The 16,969-nt window shown below is 66.8% G+C and overlaps 2 protein-coding genes across 3 annotated transcripts in view; one reads left to right on the forward strand and one right to left on the reverse strand.

The window, feature by feature from the left end:
* NOC2L (NOC2 like nucleolar associated transcriptional repressor) overlaps positions 1 to 10,288 on the forward strand; it is a 28,324-nt gene extending 18,036 nt beyond the window's left edge. The window contains exons 12-19 of one of the 2 annotated variants that reach the window (XR_012488622.1): positions 148 to 259; positions 2,766 to 2,879; positions 3,703 to 3,804; positions 5,639 to 5,782; positions 6,319 to 6,496; positions 6,678 to 6,940; positions 9,701 to 9,835; positions 10,075 to 10,288. Coding sequence is in view for 1 of the 2 variants with exons in the window: in XM_074306652.1 (XP_074162753.1) it covers positions 148 to 259; positions 2,766 to 2,879; positions 3,703 to 3,804; positions 5,639 to 5,782; positions 6,319 to 6,432; positions 6,805 to 6,940; positions 9,701 to 9,835; positions 10,075 to 10,175 (958 nt within the window). In the remaining variant the exon portion in view is untranslated. The remainder of the gene's footprint in view (positions 1 to 147; positions 260 to 2,765; positions 2,880 to 3,702; positions 3,805 to 5,638; positions 5,783 to 6,318; positions 6,497 to 6,677; positions 6,941 to 9,700; positions 9,836 to 10,074) is intronic. The other variant, XM_074306652.1, reaches the window with a different exon arrangement.
* The window catches only part of SAMD11 (sterile alpha motif domain containing 11), a 43,552-nt gene continuing 36,797 nt past the window's right edge, over positions 10,215 to 16,969 (reverse strand). The window contains 8 exon segments of the mRNA XM_074306651.1: positions 10,215 to 10,937; positions 11,324 to 11,434; positions 12,061 to 12,188; positions 12,521 to 13,137; positions 13,291 to 13,369; positions 13,551 to 13,663; positions 14,412 to 14,613; positions 16,573 to 16,731. Of these exon segments, the coding sequence (XP_074162752.1) occupies positions 10,692 to 10,937; positions 11,324 to 11,434; positions 12,061 to 12,188; positions 12,521 to 13,137; positions 13,291 to 13,369; positions 13,551 to 13,663; positions 14,412 to 14,613; positions 16,573 to 16,731 (1,655 nt within the window). The 3' untranslated portion in view covers positions 10,215 to 10,691.

A 16,969-nucleotide genomic window follows, 5' to 3' on the forward strand; every position in this document is an offset into this window, starting at 1 on the left:
GGGGCCTGATCTTCAGGGTTCATCTCCCCCGCTGGCCTCAGTTTCCTCCTCTGGAAAATGGACCGGTGTCCTCTGAGGGCTCCTAGCTCCCCTGGGAAGGGCAGAAGTGGGGGGACCCCCACCCTGACTCTGGTTTCCCATGCCCAGGCTGGTCCCCACGGCCCGCTTCTACCCGCTGCGGATGCACTGCGTGCGGGCCCTGACGCTGCTCTCCGAGAGCACCGGCACCTTCATCCCCGTCCTGCCCTTCATCCTGGAGGTGAGTTTGCCTGGGCCCCGCGGACGCTGCCATGGGCATGTGTGCCCTAAGTGCGGGCAGCCGGACCCGGGCACCCCAGCTCTGGTCATCAGCCACAAGAGCCCAGGGGTGGTGGGCACGTGCGGGGAACACCCATGGGCAGAGATGCGGGTGCCAGGGGGCAGACCCAGCTCGTGCTTGCTGCCCTCACATGGTCAGAAGTCTGTTCAAGGCTGTGCTGCCTTTGCCAGGTCTCCTAGTTGGGCGTCGGGGGCCCCGGTGCAGAGCCCCCAGAGAGGCGTGTCAGGTGCCCCCCCACCCGTGGCACCCTGGAGGCCGCTGTCCCACCCAGACAGGATCGGGGTGTGGTGACCCCAAGAAGTCCCTTTGTTTCCATTGGGCCGCACTGGTGGCGGCTCCTCCCTGTGCCTGCCTGTGGGGCTCCTGCTGCTCCCCACGCTTCGGGGCCTCTCCCAGGGCCCCTGCGCACAGGCCGGGCACGCTGCCAGGCGAAGGAAGGAGGGCGGGGGCGAGTAGGCCGACCAAACCCCAGACTCCCCCATCGCTTCTGCCGAGGCTCCGGCCCTTGTGGTTTCGCGCTGTAAACGTCCGGCGGGAACCACATCCTCCCCGCGGGGGGGCCGCCGCTGCTGCTCCTGCTCCTGCCCCAGGCCCGGGCCCGGCTCCTCTGGCCACAAGCTCCCTGGGGCCCCGTCTCTCCCTGACGCCTAGACGGGCAGGGCCCCCGCCCTGCCGGTCTCAGGGCTCCCAGCAAGCACCACAGGGCACAGCCGCCCGCCACATCCGCCGTCACCCCCGCCCGGGCACCTGGTGTGGGGACCCTCCCTCTGCTTCCCCCTCCTCCTCCTCCTCCTCCTCCCCCCAAGCCCGAAGGCTCAGCCGCAGCGGGAGGAAGGGCAGAGCCGCGGCTCTGGGATCGATGCATTATTAATCGGGCTGCTTTTCATTTAGAGTCTGGCAGGAGCGGCCCCAGGGGGAGCGCGGCTGGGGGTCTTGCTGGGGGCTCCCTCCTCCTCTGCAGCCCACCCCACTCTGCAGCCAGTTGCTGGCTCCTCTTTCTACCCCCCCCCCACAGTGGCGGACTCCTCTCCTTCCTGAGGGTCCGGCCCCCAAGCTGGTCAGCTCAGAGCGTGCCAGGCAGTGTGGTGCAGTGGGCTGTGCCCCACCTGGCACATGTGTTCCTGCTCCAGGGTTCCCCCTTGGCCTTCGTTTCCTTAGTGCTAGAGGATTGTGAGACTTAGATTCAGCAGGGGAGATTCAGTCGCCCAGGCGGGCCCAGCAGGGGGAAGCGCCCCATTGTGCTGGCTGGGTCATGGGCTTGGCCCTGGAACCCCCAAACCCCTCCCCAGCTCCCTTCCTCCTTCCCCCCTTCTTTCCTCTCTCTTCCCCCCCCTCCATTCCTTCCCCGGTGACCCTGAGACTGTATCAGCCTGAGGCTGGGGACATGGGGGGGGGGGTGGCCCTGTCTGTGGGTCAGCCGCTGCCTGTGGCGCGGCAACTTGGGCGATCGATGCCATTTGGACGAAAAACTTGATCGTGGCTAATAAGGTTTGTAGCATTGATTCTCCAGGAGGGGACGTTTAATTTTTTATTTCCACAAGCTGCCGAGAAAGTCTCCCGAGCCCCCAGCTGGTCCTCGGTGGAGGTGGGGGAGGTCAGAGGCTGTTCCTCTCCCCCTCCCCCTAGTCCTTTCCTCTCCTGGGCCGCTGGGATGCTGAGCTCTGCTTTTTGCTGGATCCCCTAGCTGTCCCCCCCATTTTACAGATGAGGAAACTGAGCTAGCCCGACATTCATGACTTGCCCAGGGTCCCATTGTTAGCGAATGTCCGGGCACAGTTTGGATTTGGGTCCCCTGCCCGCCCAGCACCTCCAGCTTTCCTGGGGGTCGTGGGGTCATTGTGAGCCCCTCCTGAGAGCAGCGCGTGCTCCGGGACTCCTGGGCCAGTGAGGTGAGGTGGGGCTTGCTGGGTCTGGCTCCAGAGCCCGGCGGCCCTGCCACGACCAGCCTCAGTCTCTCCCTCTGGGTGGTGAGGTGTTAGCTCAGTGCCAGGCCAGGCCAGTGGGCACGTGGACACCTGACCCACTGTTCTCCATGCTAGTGACGGGCACTGGCACCCCCCGGGACAGCAATGGCAAGGTTTCTAGGGGCCAGGCAGGGTTCTCTGACGCTGTTGGAGCTCCCATTGTCCCTGGCGTGCTTAGCCCCCCAAGTGGGCATGGTGGGCATTTGGGGGGTTGGAGTCTGTTTTGTGGGCACATGGCCAGGCTGGCAAGAGAAACCCAGGACTGAGGACCTAGAGGAGGCCCCATGGGAGGAAGCTTCCGAGCTCCGAGTCACAGGGACTGCCGAGGACTGGAGGCAGTGATGGGCACCCCAGAGCCAGTGGGCACTTGATGGGCTCTTGCACAGGGCAACTGAGTGGGCAGAGTGCCAGCCACGGCCTGGGCAGCTCCCGGGTCAGAACCCACCTCGAGTTCTAAAAAGAGGCACTCGGTCACGTTGCAGATCTTCCACCAAGTGGATTTCAACAAGAAGCCCGGACGCATGAGTGCCAAGCCCATCAACTTTGCCGTCATCCTGAAGCTGTCCAACGTCAACCTGCAGGAGAAGGCGTACCGGGTAAGGGGGGCGGGAGCGGGGAAATCAAGCACAGAAGGACGGGCGGGACCGGACGGCAGCCGCGGAGGAGGAGGCCCGTGGCCTCCAGGTGGGCAGCGAACAGAGCCAGCGGGATCGTTGCCGCGTGATGGGCTCCATGTCCGGGTGCTCGGCCCTGAGCCAGGCCAGAGGAGCCCCTCCAGGAAGCCAAGCTCATGGGATAGCCCTGGGCCTTGAAAATGGGGGGACCTTGCCCCGAATGTCAGCCGTGGGGGGCTCTGCCAGGGACAAGGGACCTGCCTCGATGTCCATTAGGAGCCAGGGATCCGGGGATCCGCTGGGGAAGAGCGGCTTCCAGGTGGGGTCTGCCAGCTCCAGCCCCATCCCTCCGGCCCTGCCAGGGGCTGCTGGTGGAGGCCGGTGAGCAGAGGCTGCCTGGGCCGCTCTCAGAGCCTGGGGCTTGCTGGTCCCCGGCCTGACGGGCCGGCTGCTCAAGTCTTCCCAGCTTGGAGATGGGTGCTCATGTGTGGGCCCGCTGGGGAGACTGAGGGCGGAGCTTGTGGTGGGAGCCACAGTCTCCCCCTGGCCCCAAGAGCTAAAAGAGCTTCCTGCCACTGAGACAGGCTCGGGGCCATCAGGAGCACCCCCCCACCCCACCCCCACTGGAGAAACTGCCCCAGCTCCGGGCTGCTGTTAGGAGAACAAGGCGTTGGAGGGAGAGGCCGGAGGTGGCTCCCAGGGGCCTGTGAGAAGGGCCTGGAGGCCTCGGGCCTCCTCCCTGCCCCTGGCCAGGGCCGCTGCTTGCCCGCCTCCTGGGGGCGCTAAGCCTGTCTCCTCCCTGTAGGACGGCCTGGTGGAGCAGCTCTACGACCTGACCTTGGAGTACCTGCACAGCCAGGCCTGCGCCATCGGCTTCCCAGAGCTGGCCTTGCCTGCCATCATCCAGGTGAGGGCCCGGGCCCTGTGGTGGGGGGAGAAGGGGGGGACCTGCTGGCACGGAGGCTGGGAAGAGGCTGAGCTGTCTGGGGGCGGGCGTCTCGGGCAGGGGTCAGCCGGAGCACAGGAGGAGGGCAGGATGTCCGGGGCCCTGGGGCAGGGGTCAGCCGTCCTGGCAGCGGCAGTAGGGTTGGGTTGGCCCTGGGCCTTCCCCCTTCTCTGGCCTACGGGAGCCGGTGCTGAAGAGATGCCTGACCCAGCAGTGAACCCCGGGAGCGGACTCCACCCCAGGCCTGGCGCAGCCTGGCCACAGAGCCGCCGGGGGAGGGTGGATGGCGGCCCGGGGTTGTGGGAGTCGTCGCCGGCTCTGGCTTCCTGTCTCCGGCTTGCTCTTGACCTCCATCCACAAGTGCTGGTGAAGCACCTACTGTGTGCTGGGCACCATCTAGTGCCAGGTGCTGGCACACAAGGGACAAGAGAGTCCCCCCCCGGGAGGCAGACATGGGAATGGGCAAAAAGGTTCAAAGAGAAGGGGGTCATTCTGTCCCCATGGGCCCCACAAGCCGACAGTCCCTCTGGGCCTGGAGGTTGGGCGGCTGACCCCGGGCCGGAGGCTTCGGCCTCTGCTCCCCTCCTTCCCGAGGAGGCCTGGGCCAGGGGCAGCTCCCGCCGGGCTGGCCTCCCCACCCCCGTCTCCCCATCCCCATGTGTCTGCCTGCCCCCCTGCTCTCCCCCACGGTTTGCTCAACGCCCCAGATGTTTCCGATCACGGGGAGGCCCCGGTCTCTTACAGGAAGGCGGCGGGTGGGGGCGGGGCAGCGCTGCGGTCCCTGCTGGCAGCCGCCGTCACTGCTTGGCCCTGGCAGGCTGACAGGGCCGCTAATCACAGGCCGCCCGGCGGGGAGACGGCGTGCACTAATTACACACATGCACGGCCTGGGACAGAGACGGCCCGCGCGGGGCTCTGGGTCTGCCCTATCTCCGCGTCCCTGTCTCTGCCATCTCGCTCTTTAATGTCTCTCTCTCTCTCTGTCTCTTATCTCTCGTGTCTCTTTCCGTCTCTGTCTCTCTCTCGGTCTCTGACACACACAGAGCCTTGTGCTCCCCGTGTCTGAGGCGCCTCCCCCTGAGCCAGGCCTGGGTCTCCCTGCAGTGACAGCCCTGAGAAATGGCCCAGCCCTTCTCAGTGGGGGCCATCTGCTTCTGGCTCGAGACCCCAGGATCCAGGCCTGGGTGGGCCCCATCATGGCCGGGGCCCCTCCCTCCCCTCCCCCTCCCCCTTGGGCCACAGCCTCAATCAGGGAGCAGCCATTTCTGCCACAGCCTGTGGTTTAGGCACTGGCCCTGCCCGCCAGAAGCTTATACTCTAGGGGAAAGAACATGTCCAGACAAAATCCTCAGTCTTGGGGGTCCTAGAGCCAGGGTCCGGGGCAGCTCCCCAGGAGGTTGTGGGGGGGGCAATCCCTGGGACTGCCAGCCCTTGGCTGACGTGGGTGGATGAGGGTTTCCCCTCCGCCATCCGCTATCCCTGTCAGGGCCCTTGAGATGCCCCCTGGGAGCTGGCAGTGACCGGAGGACTCTGGGGCCGTCAGAGCCCGGGTCCCTCGGGGCTGGCCCGGGCGCTGGTCCTGGGGACACTTGGGCCAGCTGGTAGCCATGGCAGGTTTCTCGGTGTGGCCTGGATGGCGTCTCCTCGGGCAGGAGCTTCCCAGCCAGGCTGTGTCTCGGAGAGAACCCCCACCTCTGGCCGCCCCATTGGCAAGAAGCCCCCAGTTCGGATCCCCCCTCGGGCCGTGCAGGGGGTGATGGGATCCGCTCAGCCCCCTCCCTGTTTCCTGTGGCAGCTCAAATCCTTCCTGAAGGAGTGCAAGGTCGCCAACTACTGCAAGCAGATCCGCCAGCTCCTGGAGAAGATACAAGAGAACGTGGCGCACATCTCCGGGCGGCGGCAGAAGGCCGCGTTCGGCGTGTCCGACCAGCAGGCCGTGGTCAGTCCTTGTGCGAGCCGCCCGGCGGGGGGTGTGGAGGTGGGATGAGTCTGGGCAGGGCAGCCAGAGCCCCTTGGGCGCCCTGGTACATTGGGAGCATGGAGCTGGGCCTTCCCCAGCCAAAGAGCCGCCCCCCACTGCTGTTGGGGGGGTCCCCGAGTGTAGAGAGTCCTCGGGAGTCTGCAGCCCCCTTAGCCTCCTCCCCCAGGTAGAGGGTCCCTGCTGCCTTAGTCATCCAGGGCACCTTGGGGCGCCCCCTGTTCCTAGGGCCTCTGATTGCGGGGAACTTTGCCTCAGTGCGTTCTCTCATAGAGAGCCAAACTGGGCATTGAGCAGCATGGTGTTGTGCCCCTGCCCTGTGCCCCATCAGTCCCTGGGTGGGCAGGGGAGGGGGCCCGTGGGCTGCAGGCTGAGGGCCACTCGTTGGGGCACCTCTGTCTGCGCCCGGCCACAGTTTGGGGAACACCGAGTACAGTGCCTGGTTCTGAGACCCTCCAGAGGAGAGCCCGGGGTCTGACATTCCAACGTGCCCTCAGGATGCCTGGGAGAAGCAGGTGCGGGCAGAGGGTACTCCCCTCACCAGGTACTACAGCCACTGGAAGAAGCTGCGGGACAAGGAGATCCTGATGGAGATCACCGGCAAAGAGAGGGTGAGGGGCAGGGGGGCTGGGCAGGAGGGGTGGGCAGGAACAGCCGGGGGGAGGGGGGAGGGGAGTCTCCCCCCTGGGCTCCAGGTCCATGCTCTCTCCCTTGAGGGAAAAACTCATGTCCGTGCGAGCACACAAATGGATAAACACAGTAATGGGCACAAACGCCCTGAGCCCCCTCAGACAGCACACACGCATGTGACCTGGCTCACGGCTGCAGCGCACCCCCTCCCTCCCCTTCCCTCCAGGCTGTCCGGGGGCCCCGTGTTCTGGCGGGCCGGGCAGTCGGGAGGGGGCCCGCCATGGAGCTCAGCTCCTGGGGGTCCCACAGGGAGGGGCTCTCGCCAGCCCGTCTGACCTCCCTCTTCTCCTCAGCTGGAAGAGCTGAACTTCCCCGAGATCAAGCGCCGGAAGCCGGGAGACAGGAAGGAGGAGGACCGGAAGGAATTCAAGGATCTCTTTGACCTGGACTCAGACTCAGACGAGGAAGACGGAGGCTTCTCCGTGAAAGGTGGGGAGCGGGGCAGGGCCCAGGGAAGCCCGGGAGAGGGCAGTGTGGGCGAGGGCATGGAGGCCGGACTGGGAGCCTGGCTCAGAGGACGCTCCTGCTGGCTCTGCCCCGGGGAAGGGGCTCTTCACACTGGGAATTTCCTGGTCCGCCTGCGGGGAGGGGACCGGGCTTGTCAGCTTTGCCCCAAGGGGGTCGGGCTGACTGAAGTTTGATGTCCATCTGAGAGCCTGGGCCTGTGAGACTGGGGGCTCAGGACCTCCCGGGAGTGCTCCCCTTTTGGGTAGTGGGAGCTGCTGCTGCTCCTCTGCCCACCCCCTCCACAGCTGGGTCATCCCCACTTCCTCTCATCACCAGTTCTCCTACTCCCGGCACTGCCTTTGCCCCGAGGCACCAGAGAGCACAGCCGGGAGCCCTGGAAAGCCCAAGGCCCCTCTGTGCTCTCTGAGGGCTGGGCAGGGAGTCAGTGACCTTGGCTTGGTCAGCGTGGGCCCAGAATTCCCCACTGGGGGAATAGTGCAGGGCACAGCAGAGACCCGGAGCCACTGCCTCCCACTGCCCCCCTCGTATCACCGGCAAGGCCGAGGCCTTGGACCAGTGGGGACCCAGACAGAGGGACCACTGGGACAGAGGGAATGCTTCCGTCAGCCTCCAGGGGGAGGGGGGGAGCAGCCTTCAAGCGCCTGGGGGAGCGACAGAACCTCAATGCTGGACGCCTGGGTGCGCCTCAAAGTCCAAGAAAAGCTTTGCACACCCTCGTTCCTGCGTTTCTGGAGGGATGGGAGGGCGAGAGCTTGGACTCCAGGAACAGAGGGCGAAGACCCCCTGGTCCAGTCTGTCACAGACTGCTGGGTGCCAGGCCCCCCCCCCCATGCCCATGGAGTGGGGGTGGGGGGGTGTTATCCAGGGGCAGCCCCAAGCCGAGCCCAGGCTGAGGGGCGCAGATGGATGACAGGAGGGGGGACGCTCCGGGCTTGGGAGCGGGCTGCTGTGTGCCAGTGCTCCTTGCCAGCCTTGGGGGTCTGGATCAGGGGTTCCGGGGCTGGCTCTGCCCCTCCCCTAGCCTCTGCAGCTGCTGCTCTGGGGCTGATCCCTGCCTTGGGTTCCTGGGGACGAGGGAGTGGACCCCAGCTGGAGGCCATTAGGGAGCAGACTGGGGAGGAGGCCCCGCTTCAATGTCCTCCCTGGGCAGCTGTCCTGCGTCTTGGGGTGTGGCTGTGTCTGGGTCCACTCTCGGCCCAGAAGGGAAGGGCACTGAGCCAGAAGCTGCTGTCGCCCCCACTCCCCCTCTGGGCGCCTCTTCCTCCACCTCCCCTTGGTGAGGCTCTAGGCAGGGCGAGGGCTTGGGCTCTGCCCAAGTGGCCCCTGTGAGGGGGCAGAGGTGAGAGGTCAGACTGGCATAGACACCCATGGGAACATCAGTTTTTTGGTTTTGGGGTTTTTTTTTCCCCTGAGGCTGGGGTTAAGTGACTTGCCCAGGGTCACAAAGCCAGGAAGTGTTAAGTGTCTAGATCAGATTTGAACTCAGGTCCTCTTGAATTCAAGGCTGGTGCTCTATCCACTGCGCCCCCTAGCTGCCCCCGGAACATCAGTTGTTAACGGTGGGACCCAGTCTGTCCTCTTCAGCTGTGGGGTGGGGGTCCCCATCATTAGTAGGGCTGATGCTCCTTACTGGGAGCTGGGGGGAGGGGGCAGCACAAGCTTTAGAGTCCAGAGCCCTGGGTTCACCTCTGGACGAGTCACCTCACCTCTGCCTGCCCCGTTTCCCACACAAGCCCCTCCCAGGCCTCCCGGAGGTGAGCACTGAGGCTGCTGGCGCCCTGGCTGTCCGGCCGGGGTCCTTCCAGAGCCTGTGAGGTGTTAAGTGGGGAGGAGAGAGAGGCCCTGGGCACGTGCGGGGGGCGGGGGGGGGGGAAGAGCCCATGAGCCTGCTGGCCAGTGATCCTCTAGGAAGGGAGGAGGGGGTTGATGGGGCCTGGCCCCGGGGCTGGGGAAGCACCCAGCAACGGGGTTCTCCTTTTACCCCCAGCTCTGATCCTTGGCTAACTACCCTTGGGGGAGGGTGATGGGCACCCCATCTTAGGCACTGAGGAGTTTGGGGGTTTGGACCTAGACTGCCCCAGGTACCCCCAGAGCTGCCCAGAGATCAGAACAGCTGGTAGCCACCCCCATCCCTGCTCCTGGAAGCTGGGAAGCAGGGGGGGGGGCTCTGGTCAGCCTTGTGGACGCCTGCTGCCTCCCCTGGGCAGCCCTTGGGGGGGGCTCTCTGGCTCCCTCATCTCAAAGCTGGGAGGGGCTTGAGAGCTGCTCTGTGCCCCTCCCTCTGCAGAGGGAACTGGGGTGCTTAACACCTTGCTCTCATTTCCATGGAGGGAGGCCAGCAGTATGGGCCTTGGGCTTTGGGGGGGCACAAGGGCAGGAGCAGCCTCTGGAAGCCGCCTTCTAGCTGGGGGGCTGGGGCTGGGGGGGGCTTCCTTGGCCTTAGCTAGGTCTGCTCTGCTGCCTTTTGTTGGGGGGGGGTGCCCGTAGGGTGACGGGGAAGGAAGCGCATGAATTTCTCTCATTTACCCCCTGACAGGTCTCGTGCGGGAGACAGGCCTGTCGCAGATTATTAATGGCTCCGGGTGGGAGCCGGGCGCCTCAAGGAGGCGATTAAGGCCCAGGCAGAGATGGGCCGTCACCCGCCCGCCCGGCTCCCTAATGAATCTTCCCCAGTGGGGCCATCACCCAGATGGCTGACCCGGAGATCTGTCTGACCCGCAGGAAAGGCCGGCTCCCGGAAAGCCCCGGCTGAAGGCAGCGATGGTTCTGGGGACAGCGCGGACGAGGCGTCCAGCCTGAGCGGGGACAGCGAGGAGGAGGACGAGGATGAGGAGAACGATGGCAGTGACTCGGAGGGTGAGCGGTCACCCCCCAACCCCCAGCTGGCAGTAGGGGCTTGGGTGGGAGAGGTGCAGGCATCCATCATCCCCAGTGCCCCCCTGCGGGCCAGCTGCTCCTTTCTCTCCTGCTATCTGCAGACAGCAGCAGCCTCATAAATTAATTAGCGCCATGATTAATTAGCGAGGAGAGGCCCCGCTGGCTTGTTGCTCCCTGATAAAGCGGCCGGCACCTCCAGCCTCACTCTTCCTCCCCAGGCCGGGCAGAAGCCCCGAAGCTGCCCCCCGCAGAGCTGGAGAGACTGGCGCAGGGGGAGGCCGACGTGGTGGAGGAGCTGCAGCTTTCTGACGAGGACTGAGACCTGGGAGTCCCCACAGGAGGAACGGGCACAGGCGGCTCGGGGTCGGGGCCTTTATTATTTTTCTTTACAATATAAAGAAGCTTAAATGTACCGAGGAGTCTCTAAGAAAAGTTGGTGGCACGTGCAGTGTTTGGGGGGGGGGGCCGGCCAGACCAGTCCCACGCCCGCAGGAGGCCAGACCCTGGCCTGCCTCCCCTCCTTGCTTGTCTGTCTTTGGTATGGTTCAAAGTTGCTAGAGATGCATAGACACCTGAATGGGGAACTGAGGCCAGCAGGAGGTGGAGGCCGGCTTGGGGCTGCGGAGGCCACCAGCCTCCCTCACCGGGTGGGGCCCTACTGTGTCTGTTCAGAGCCTCTGCTGCGTCCAGAAATTCTTTGGGTTTTTCCCCTCCTGGGCCTCCAGTCCTGCTTTTCTGGGGTTTTTTCCTTAGTTTTTGGCCTCAAAAAGGGACAAAGCTGGGCAAGGAGGGAAAGCAGCACAGGGCCAGGGCCTCGGCGGGGGGCCCTCTGGAGTTAGGAGGGGGGCTTGGGCACGTCCCCCATCCCCACCAGCAGGGAGGGAGTCCCGTTCTCCTGTTTGGGGGAACCTCTGCTGGCCGAAAAGCTGCCCCCAAAGGGGGAGGCCGCGTGCGCTGGGGAGGGGGGCTGGAGCTCCACTGGCAGCTCTCGGTCCGCTGCGCCTCGAAGGCCGGGGGCCTGCAGGGGGAGGGCCACAGGGAAGCTGGCCATGTAGAAGAGCCTGCCCACGCGCTTGGCCACCTGGAAGAGGGAGGGGAAGGTTGGTGGGCACAAGGTCGGGGCCTGGGCCAGCACCTGGCAGGGCCCCGAGTCTGGTGAGGCTCCTTGGCCGGCGGCTTCTGATTAAGGAACTGCCACAGGTATCGGTGCCCATGCCCCCCAGAGGAGGGGGTGCCCCCAGAGCTGGGCACTGAGCATGCGACAGGCTGGGGTGCCACCACCCACTGCACAGCTGAGCATCTAGGGGAGAGTCTTGCCTTTCCAGGGTTTCCCAGTCCCACCACCCCTGACAGGCTTGTTCTAGTAAAGGGGAGAGCTAGAAGAGGATCTGGATTCAAATTCTAGCTTTTCTATTGTGGGGATCGCTGGGGACAGTGAGGGAGGGGCCTTGTGGGGGGGAAACTCACGTGGGATCGGATCTTCAGGGCCGGGCCCAGCTTCAGCCCCATGTTGGTCAGCAGATGTTCCTCGGTGAGCAGGGGCAGCGTCTCCCCATCAATGGCCTGTTCTCTGAATACCTGGGCATGCAGAGGGCCCTGCGGTCAGCCAGGAGGTCACCCCGCGTCTCCCTTCCCCACGCCCCCAAAGTGGGGCCACAGGGAGGACGCTGAGGACGTGGTCCCCAAGCTCCAGCATCCACCTCGTCTATGGGAGCGTTCCCAGAGCGGGGACCCCAGGGCTTCCGGAGGGGCCGGGTGAGGGGGGCCAGGAAAGCAAAGGAACTGGTCCCGTTCCCAGCCGAAAATGAAGTCGTTCCCCTCCCGGCCCAATCTCCGCCAGAAAACAAGCCCCTTTTGTGTAGCTGGCCAAGATTGCTGTGGTGTGGGCTGCCTCCCCAGCCTCACCCTCACCCCGACACTGCAGGAGAAATCTGGAGGGAGGACTGAGCGCTCTGTGCCCCGCACTTGTGGGGGTCTCTGCCAAAGTACACAAAGGCCGGGGCCCATCCCGCCTCAGACCTGGCCAGAGGCCAAGGGTCTCCCCTCAGGCCCTCTGAGCATAGGACCTCTTGGGGCCGGGAGGGGGGAGGAAGAGGAGCTGGGGACAGGAGGGAATAGTCCCAGCCCAAGTGTCTGTGACTGGCTGGGGGTGGGGGGGGACACACAATCCTGGGCTAGCTGACTTCCCCAGGCCCCCTTCCTACCGAGGCATACTCCCCGCAGCCGGCCAGGCCACCCACGAAAGTGCACACGTCGTCCACTGTCCACTTGCTGACGTCCTCGGGGCCCACAGCCTCCTCCGCGCTGTCCAAGAACAGGCCCCCCATGGCGCCTGCACGAGCAAACGGGGTGAGCTGTCGCTGGGCTTGCCTCCCATCCCCCAGAGCTCCCGCACAGCCTCCCGGGTCAGCCTCTATCTGCCTGGCCCTGGGAGGCACTCCATCTCTTGGTTTCTGAGGTTCCCCTGGCAGTGCCGGGGACTCAGCACTAGCCGCTGGGCCCTTAGTGCAGGGTCTCGCCTCAGACCCCTTGGAGGTCTCGGCCTGTGGCGGATACTGGGGGGGAGAGGGGCCGGGGACTAGATGCTCAGCCCTCTTCATCCGCCCCTCTGGGTGCATCCCAATCACAGCCAGGGAGAGAGGCGGAGGGAGGGGTGCAACCTACCTGTGTGAAAGTAGGGGCTGACGGCGTAAGGGAGGCTCAGAGGCAGGGGGGGCGGCAAGGGGGCGCCCAGGAGGGGCCCCTTCCCCTCAGCCCGGCCTCCCAGGCCATGCCCTGGAGAATCACCGCTCGGGGCGCCGGGGGTGTCCTTGGGGCCGTCACAGGTGCGGCTGGCGCCCCCCGCCTCCGCTCGGGGAGCCTCGGCCTCCTCACTGTCCGACTCCTTGGAGTCATTGTTTTCAGGGCTGTCCTGGGTGCGGGCTCCGGGGCCCGGGGCCTCCTTGGCGTCTCCAGGCCTTCCTATCCCCTTTCGGCCGGCAGGGCGCTGCCGGGCCTGCTCCCTGGGGGGCGTCGGGGGGCCGGGGCCCGGGCAGGGGGCTCCATGGGGGGGCAGGGCCAAGAGAGGCCCCGAGCTGTGCCTCAGCACCAGCATGGCGCTCCTCCGACGCTGCAGGTCCTCCTGGAGAGAGGAGGGGGGCAGCGAGTGGCTGTCCGGGGCCTCGTGGGTGCGGAGGGCGGGGTGTTCCTGGGGCAGCCCCAGGGGGTCAGCGGCCAACAGCCTGGGCCTGTGCAGGTTCTCCAGTTCCTTCTGCCGGAGCAGCTCTGCCGACATCTCCAGCCTGGGGAGGGAAGCGGGGTCAGGCCAGACCCCAGAGGGGGCTGCGGCTGTCTGCAAGGCTGCTCAGCAGGGGCCTGGGGATGGCTGGGCCCAGCCCTCCACTTCTGGGCGCCCTCCCTCTTGGCCAGGGAGGGAATGTCGGGGTCCAGCTCACCTGGCCAAACTCTGTTTCCGGAGGATTTCCTGCTGCCTGGCAAACATCTCGGCTTGGGCTGGCTGAAGGAAGCCATATCCTGGGGGGGGAGGAGGGCACAGAGGTGGCTGGTCAGTGGAGGCCGGAGCCCTCTGCCCCCAGTGCCCGCAAACTACCAGTGGGCAGCCCAAGATTGGAGGAAGCCCCCCAGGGAGGCCCCCCCCAGCTCGGTTCCCAGAGTAGACCCTCACCTCCCCCCCCACCTCCGGCCGGCTCCTCACCTGGGGTTGGGCACAGAGCTGAAGGCACACCCAGGAAAGGGGGTCTGAGGTGGGGGCCCAGGGCGATGTGGGGGGCGTTCTGGGGCGACAGCAGCGATGGATGGGCCAGGTCCCTGAGGGGAGGAGAAAGCACTGAGCCGGCCCCCCCCCCCAGGCTTGCACGCCCCCCCTCACCCCCGGTGCCCCCCAGGAAGATGCCCTGGGCAGCTCCGGAGGCGGCTCAGCCTGCTGCTGGGGGAGCCCTGCCTGCGGAAGGGGGGCCGCGCGCTGCCATTTCCCATAATCTCCGCGGCCCCCGCGGCCCCCCTGCTCAGGCACTAATTGCGCCTCCGCTGCCGGGCGGGCAGGGGGAGGGGGGAGCGGTCGATGCGCGGCTCGTTAAAGCCTCCATCAGGCCCTGCCCCCGCCCCCGGCGGCGCCAATTAATCTCGGGCGGCGGCGCGGAGGCGCTGACCTTGGCGGGCGCCGAGCCGGGCTGCGGCGGCAGTAATTACCCCGCTGCGCGGCGAGGCCAGCCCGAGGCCCCGGGGCACCCCTCGCCTCTCCGCCCCCGCCCCCCGCGCCGCAGCGGGACCCCGCTCGCCCCCTCCCGCCCAGCGCGGGGGCGGGGCTGCGCCATCTGTCTCCCTCCGAGCTCCCCGCCCGGGGCCGCCCCCTTTCTAAGTCAGCAAAGCGGCGGGCCGGGGGCCTGGACGCTGTTGGCGCCAAATCTGGGGGGCGGCTGAGGGGTCTCCGCGCCTGGGTTAGCGCAGACCTCCCGGTGGTCCCAGCGCCGGCCCCGGCACCCCCAGAGCCGCCCGGGCTGCCCCTTTCCCGCGGGGCTCCCCCACGATCCCCCGCGAGCCCCTCCCGAGCCTTTACCTATCGGAGAAGTGCCCGGTGACGGCCGCTTCCCTGTGGGGGGGGAGGCCCTGCTTCCGGCGCTGCCCGGCTCCCCCTCCGGCCCCCCCTCCTACTCCAGCACCCGCCGAACTGCTGGAGGCCGAGGGGAGATGGGGCTCCAAGGCCCCGGGGCTCCTCACGGCGGCTGCAGCGGCAACCTCCTGCCTGAGCCGCAAGAGATCTGGGGAGAGACAGAAGGAGCCCCTGAGCAGCCGCTCCCCAGAGGCGGGAGCCGCCGGGGACTCAGGGCTCGCGCCCGGGAACTTGCCGACGGGTGGGGGCGAGGCGAAGGCCTCCCCTCCCCCCACGGCGGGGTGTCGCAGGGACTAGAACTGGGCAAAGCGGAGCAGGGACGTGGGAGCGGGGCCAGAACACGGGGCACAGGGCCACGTGCCAGCGTCCACGGGGGTGGCCGCGAGGGGGGAAGTGAGGGAGAGGATGGGCAGCAGCGAACGGGAGCCCCGGGCAAACAGGATGGGGGCGGGGAACCAGAAGCGGCCTCCCAGCCCCACCCCCGCCTCGCACTTGGGGGTTTGGGGCTCCCCTGAGCGAGAAGGAAAGCCCCATCCACGATGGAAAGAAAGAATTCTGCAGCCTCGTCCCCGAAACCAGAATGAGGAACCCCCAATCACCCCCATACTTCCCGGGCCTGAGGAGCCAGGGGGACCCGCAGGGGCGTCCCCAGAGACAGCCTCCAGATAACCCCAGAAAAGGGCTCGCAGAGCGCCAAGGAAACGGGGCTGGGTGCCCTTCCCCCACACACATACATACACAGCAAAGGGCCCCGGCCCACCCCACCCCCTTCCCCACTCTCTCTGTGGCCGGCCGGGCCGGGAGCCGCGGGGCTGGCCAAGGCTGGGGGACGAGGAAGCTGGGCAGCCCCCGCCTGCCCGCCCTGGCCCTGGCCCTGGGCCTGGCCCCCGCCCCCTCCCCGCAGCCTCGGTGGCTGCTCACAGATTAATGACCCGAGAAGAGCCGGCTCCGGGCCCGGCCCGCCCGCCCGCCCGGGGGCCTGTGATTTCGCCCCGGGCTCCGCGCCAGCTCCGGAGCCGCATTGATCCCCAGTGACCGGAACGGCCCCCGCCCCCGCCTCCCTCCCCTCCGCGCTCAGTTATTTACAGTCGGGCCCGGACGGCAGCGGGACGGCGCCGCCGGGAGGGGGGGGGGGCAGCCCGTGACTGACAGCCCAGCTCCAGGCACCGCCGCGGTGCCAGCGCCCGCGCCTGTCCCCCAGCCCCCAGCGCCTGCGGCACCGCCCCTCCTGCACAGCCCCCGGCCCGCCCCAGTCCGCAGCTGGGGAGGGGGGAAGGCGACGCGAGAAGCAGGGAGGAGGAGCAGGGGGGCGGGGGAGGCAATTAAAGGGAAGGGTTTTAAATTATTAAGATTTTGTGAATTATTCAGGCCGAGGAGGCCAGAGCAGACTCCCCGCTCCTCCCGGCCCCCGCCGGTAGCGCAGCCTTCCTTCTGAGCGCGAGAGGAAAATGTCAGAGAACTGCGCTCCCCCGGCCCTGGGCAACCACCTGAAGCCGCCCCTGGCCCCAGAGCTCCTGTGTGACTGACGTGGCGGTGTGTGTGTGTGTGTGTGTGTGTGTGTGTGTGTGTGTGTGCGCGCATGTAAGGCTGTTACCCTGAATCACTGAGGCTGCATGGGACTATCCACGAGAGACTGGCCCACGGGGAACACCACTGACCCGAATGAGGCCGAATGTGGCTGCCCACACGGGGGCTGATCCTAGGTATGGCTGCTGTGACTCGGGCCGTGACCCTGAGGCCCTGTGCGTGTGTGCGCCATCCAGAGTGGAGAAATAACGTCTTCCAGTGTGGCAGTGGGGGCAGGGCAGGAGATTTCTGCCCCCTCCCCCCAGCCTGCCCTCTTCAGCCATGGCACGGAAGGAGATGGGGCAGGCAGCCCCTCCCCCACCCCCTAGAGGGTGCCTAGAGCTGACAGATCCAAAGCAGGCCATTTTGGGGGGACACGAAATGGGAAAAGCAGCGGGGTGGCTGGCAGGCAAGCGGGCCCACGGGGGACAGTCCCGGGGAGCCGGAGAGTGGGAGGCCGGGAGGCTGCAGCTTCCTGGGACATCCCAGAAAAACAGAGGCGGCGGCCCTGGGGGGGGGCAGGGCGGCGAGGGGCACTCACCACTGTGGCTGGGCAAGCCCACCGTGCTGGCCAGCTGGTAGAGCCGCTGCTGCTCCTCAAAGGCGCCGGGCTCGCTCAGGGCCGACATCATCCTCCGGTAGTGCTCCTCCGGGGTCATCTGGGGGGCCGGCTCCTCTCGGAGCGGGGAGGGGGAGGGCTCTGGGGGAAGGGAGGAGCAGGGGAAAGGTGAGGGAGCGGCTGGGTCTGAGGTGGAAGCCCCCAGTGCTCAGGAGGCGGGAGGGAAACCTGTGTCCACACGTGCCGCTCCCTCCCTCCTTTCTCCTTCAGCGCCATTTAAATTCTGTAGCCAAGGCCTTCCCGACCCACCGGCGCAGACTCTCACTCGTGGGGGGCCACAGGCGTGCACACACATGGCTCTAGCTCCATCTGCTAGAAC

Source organism: Sminthopsis crassicaudata, chromosome 3, assembly GCF_048593235.1.
Source record: "Sminthopsis crassicaudata isolate SCR6 chromosome 3, ASM4859323v1, whole genome shotgun sequence".
NCBI lineage: Eukaryota > Metazoa > Chordata > Mammalia > Dasyuromorphia > Dasyuridae > Sminthopsis > Sminthopsis crassicaudata.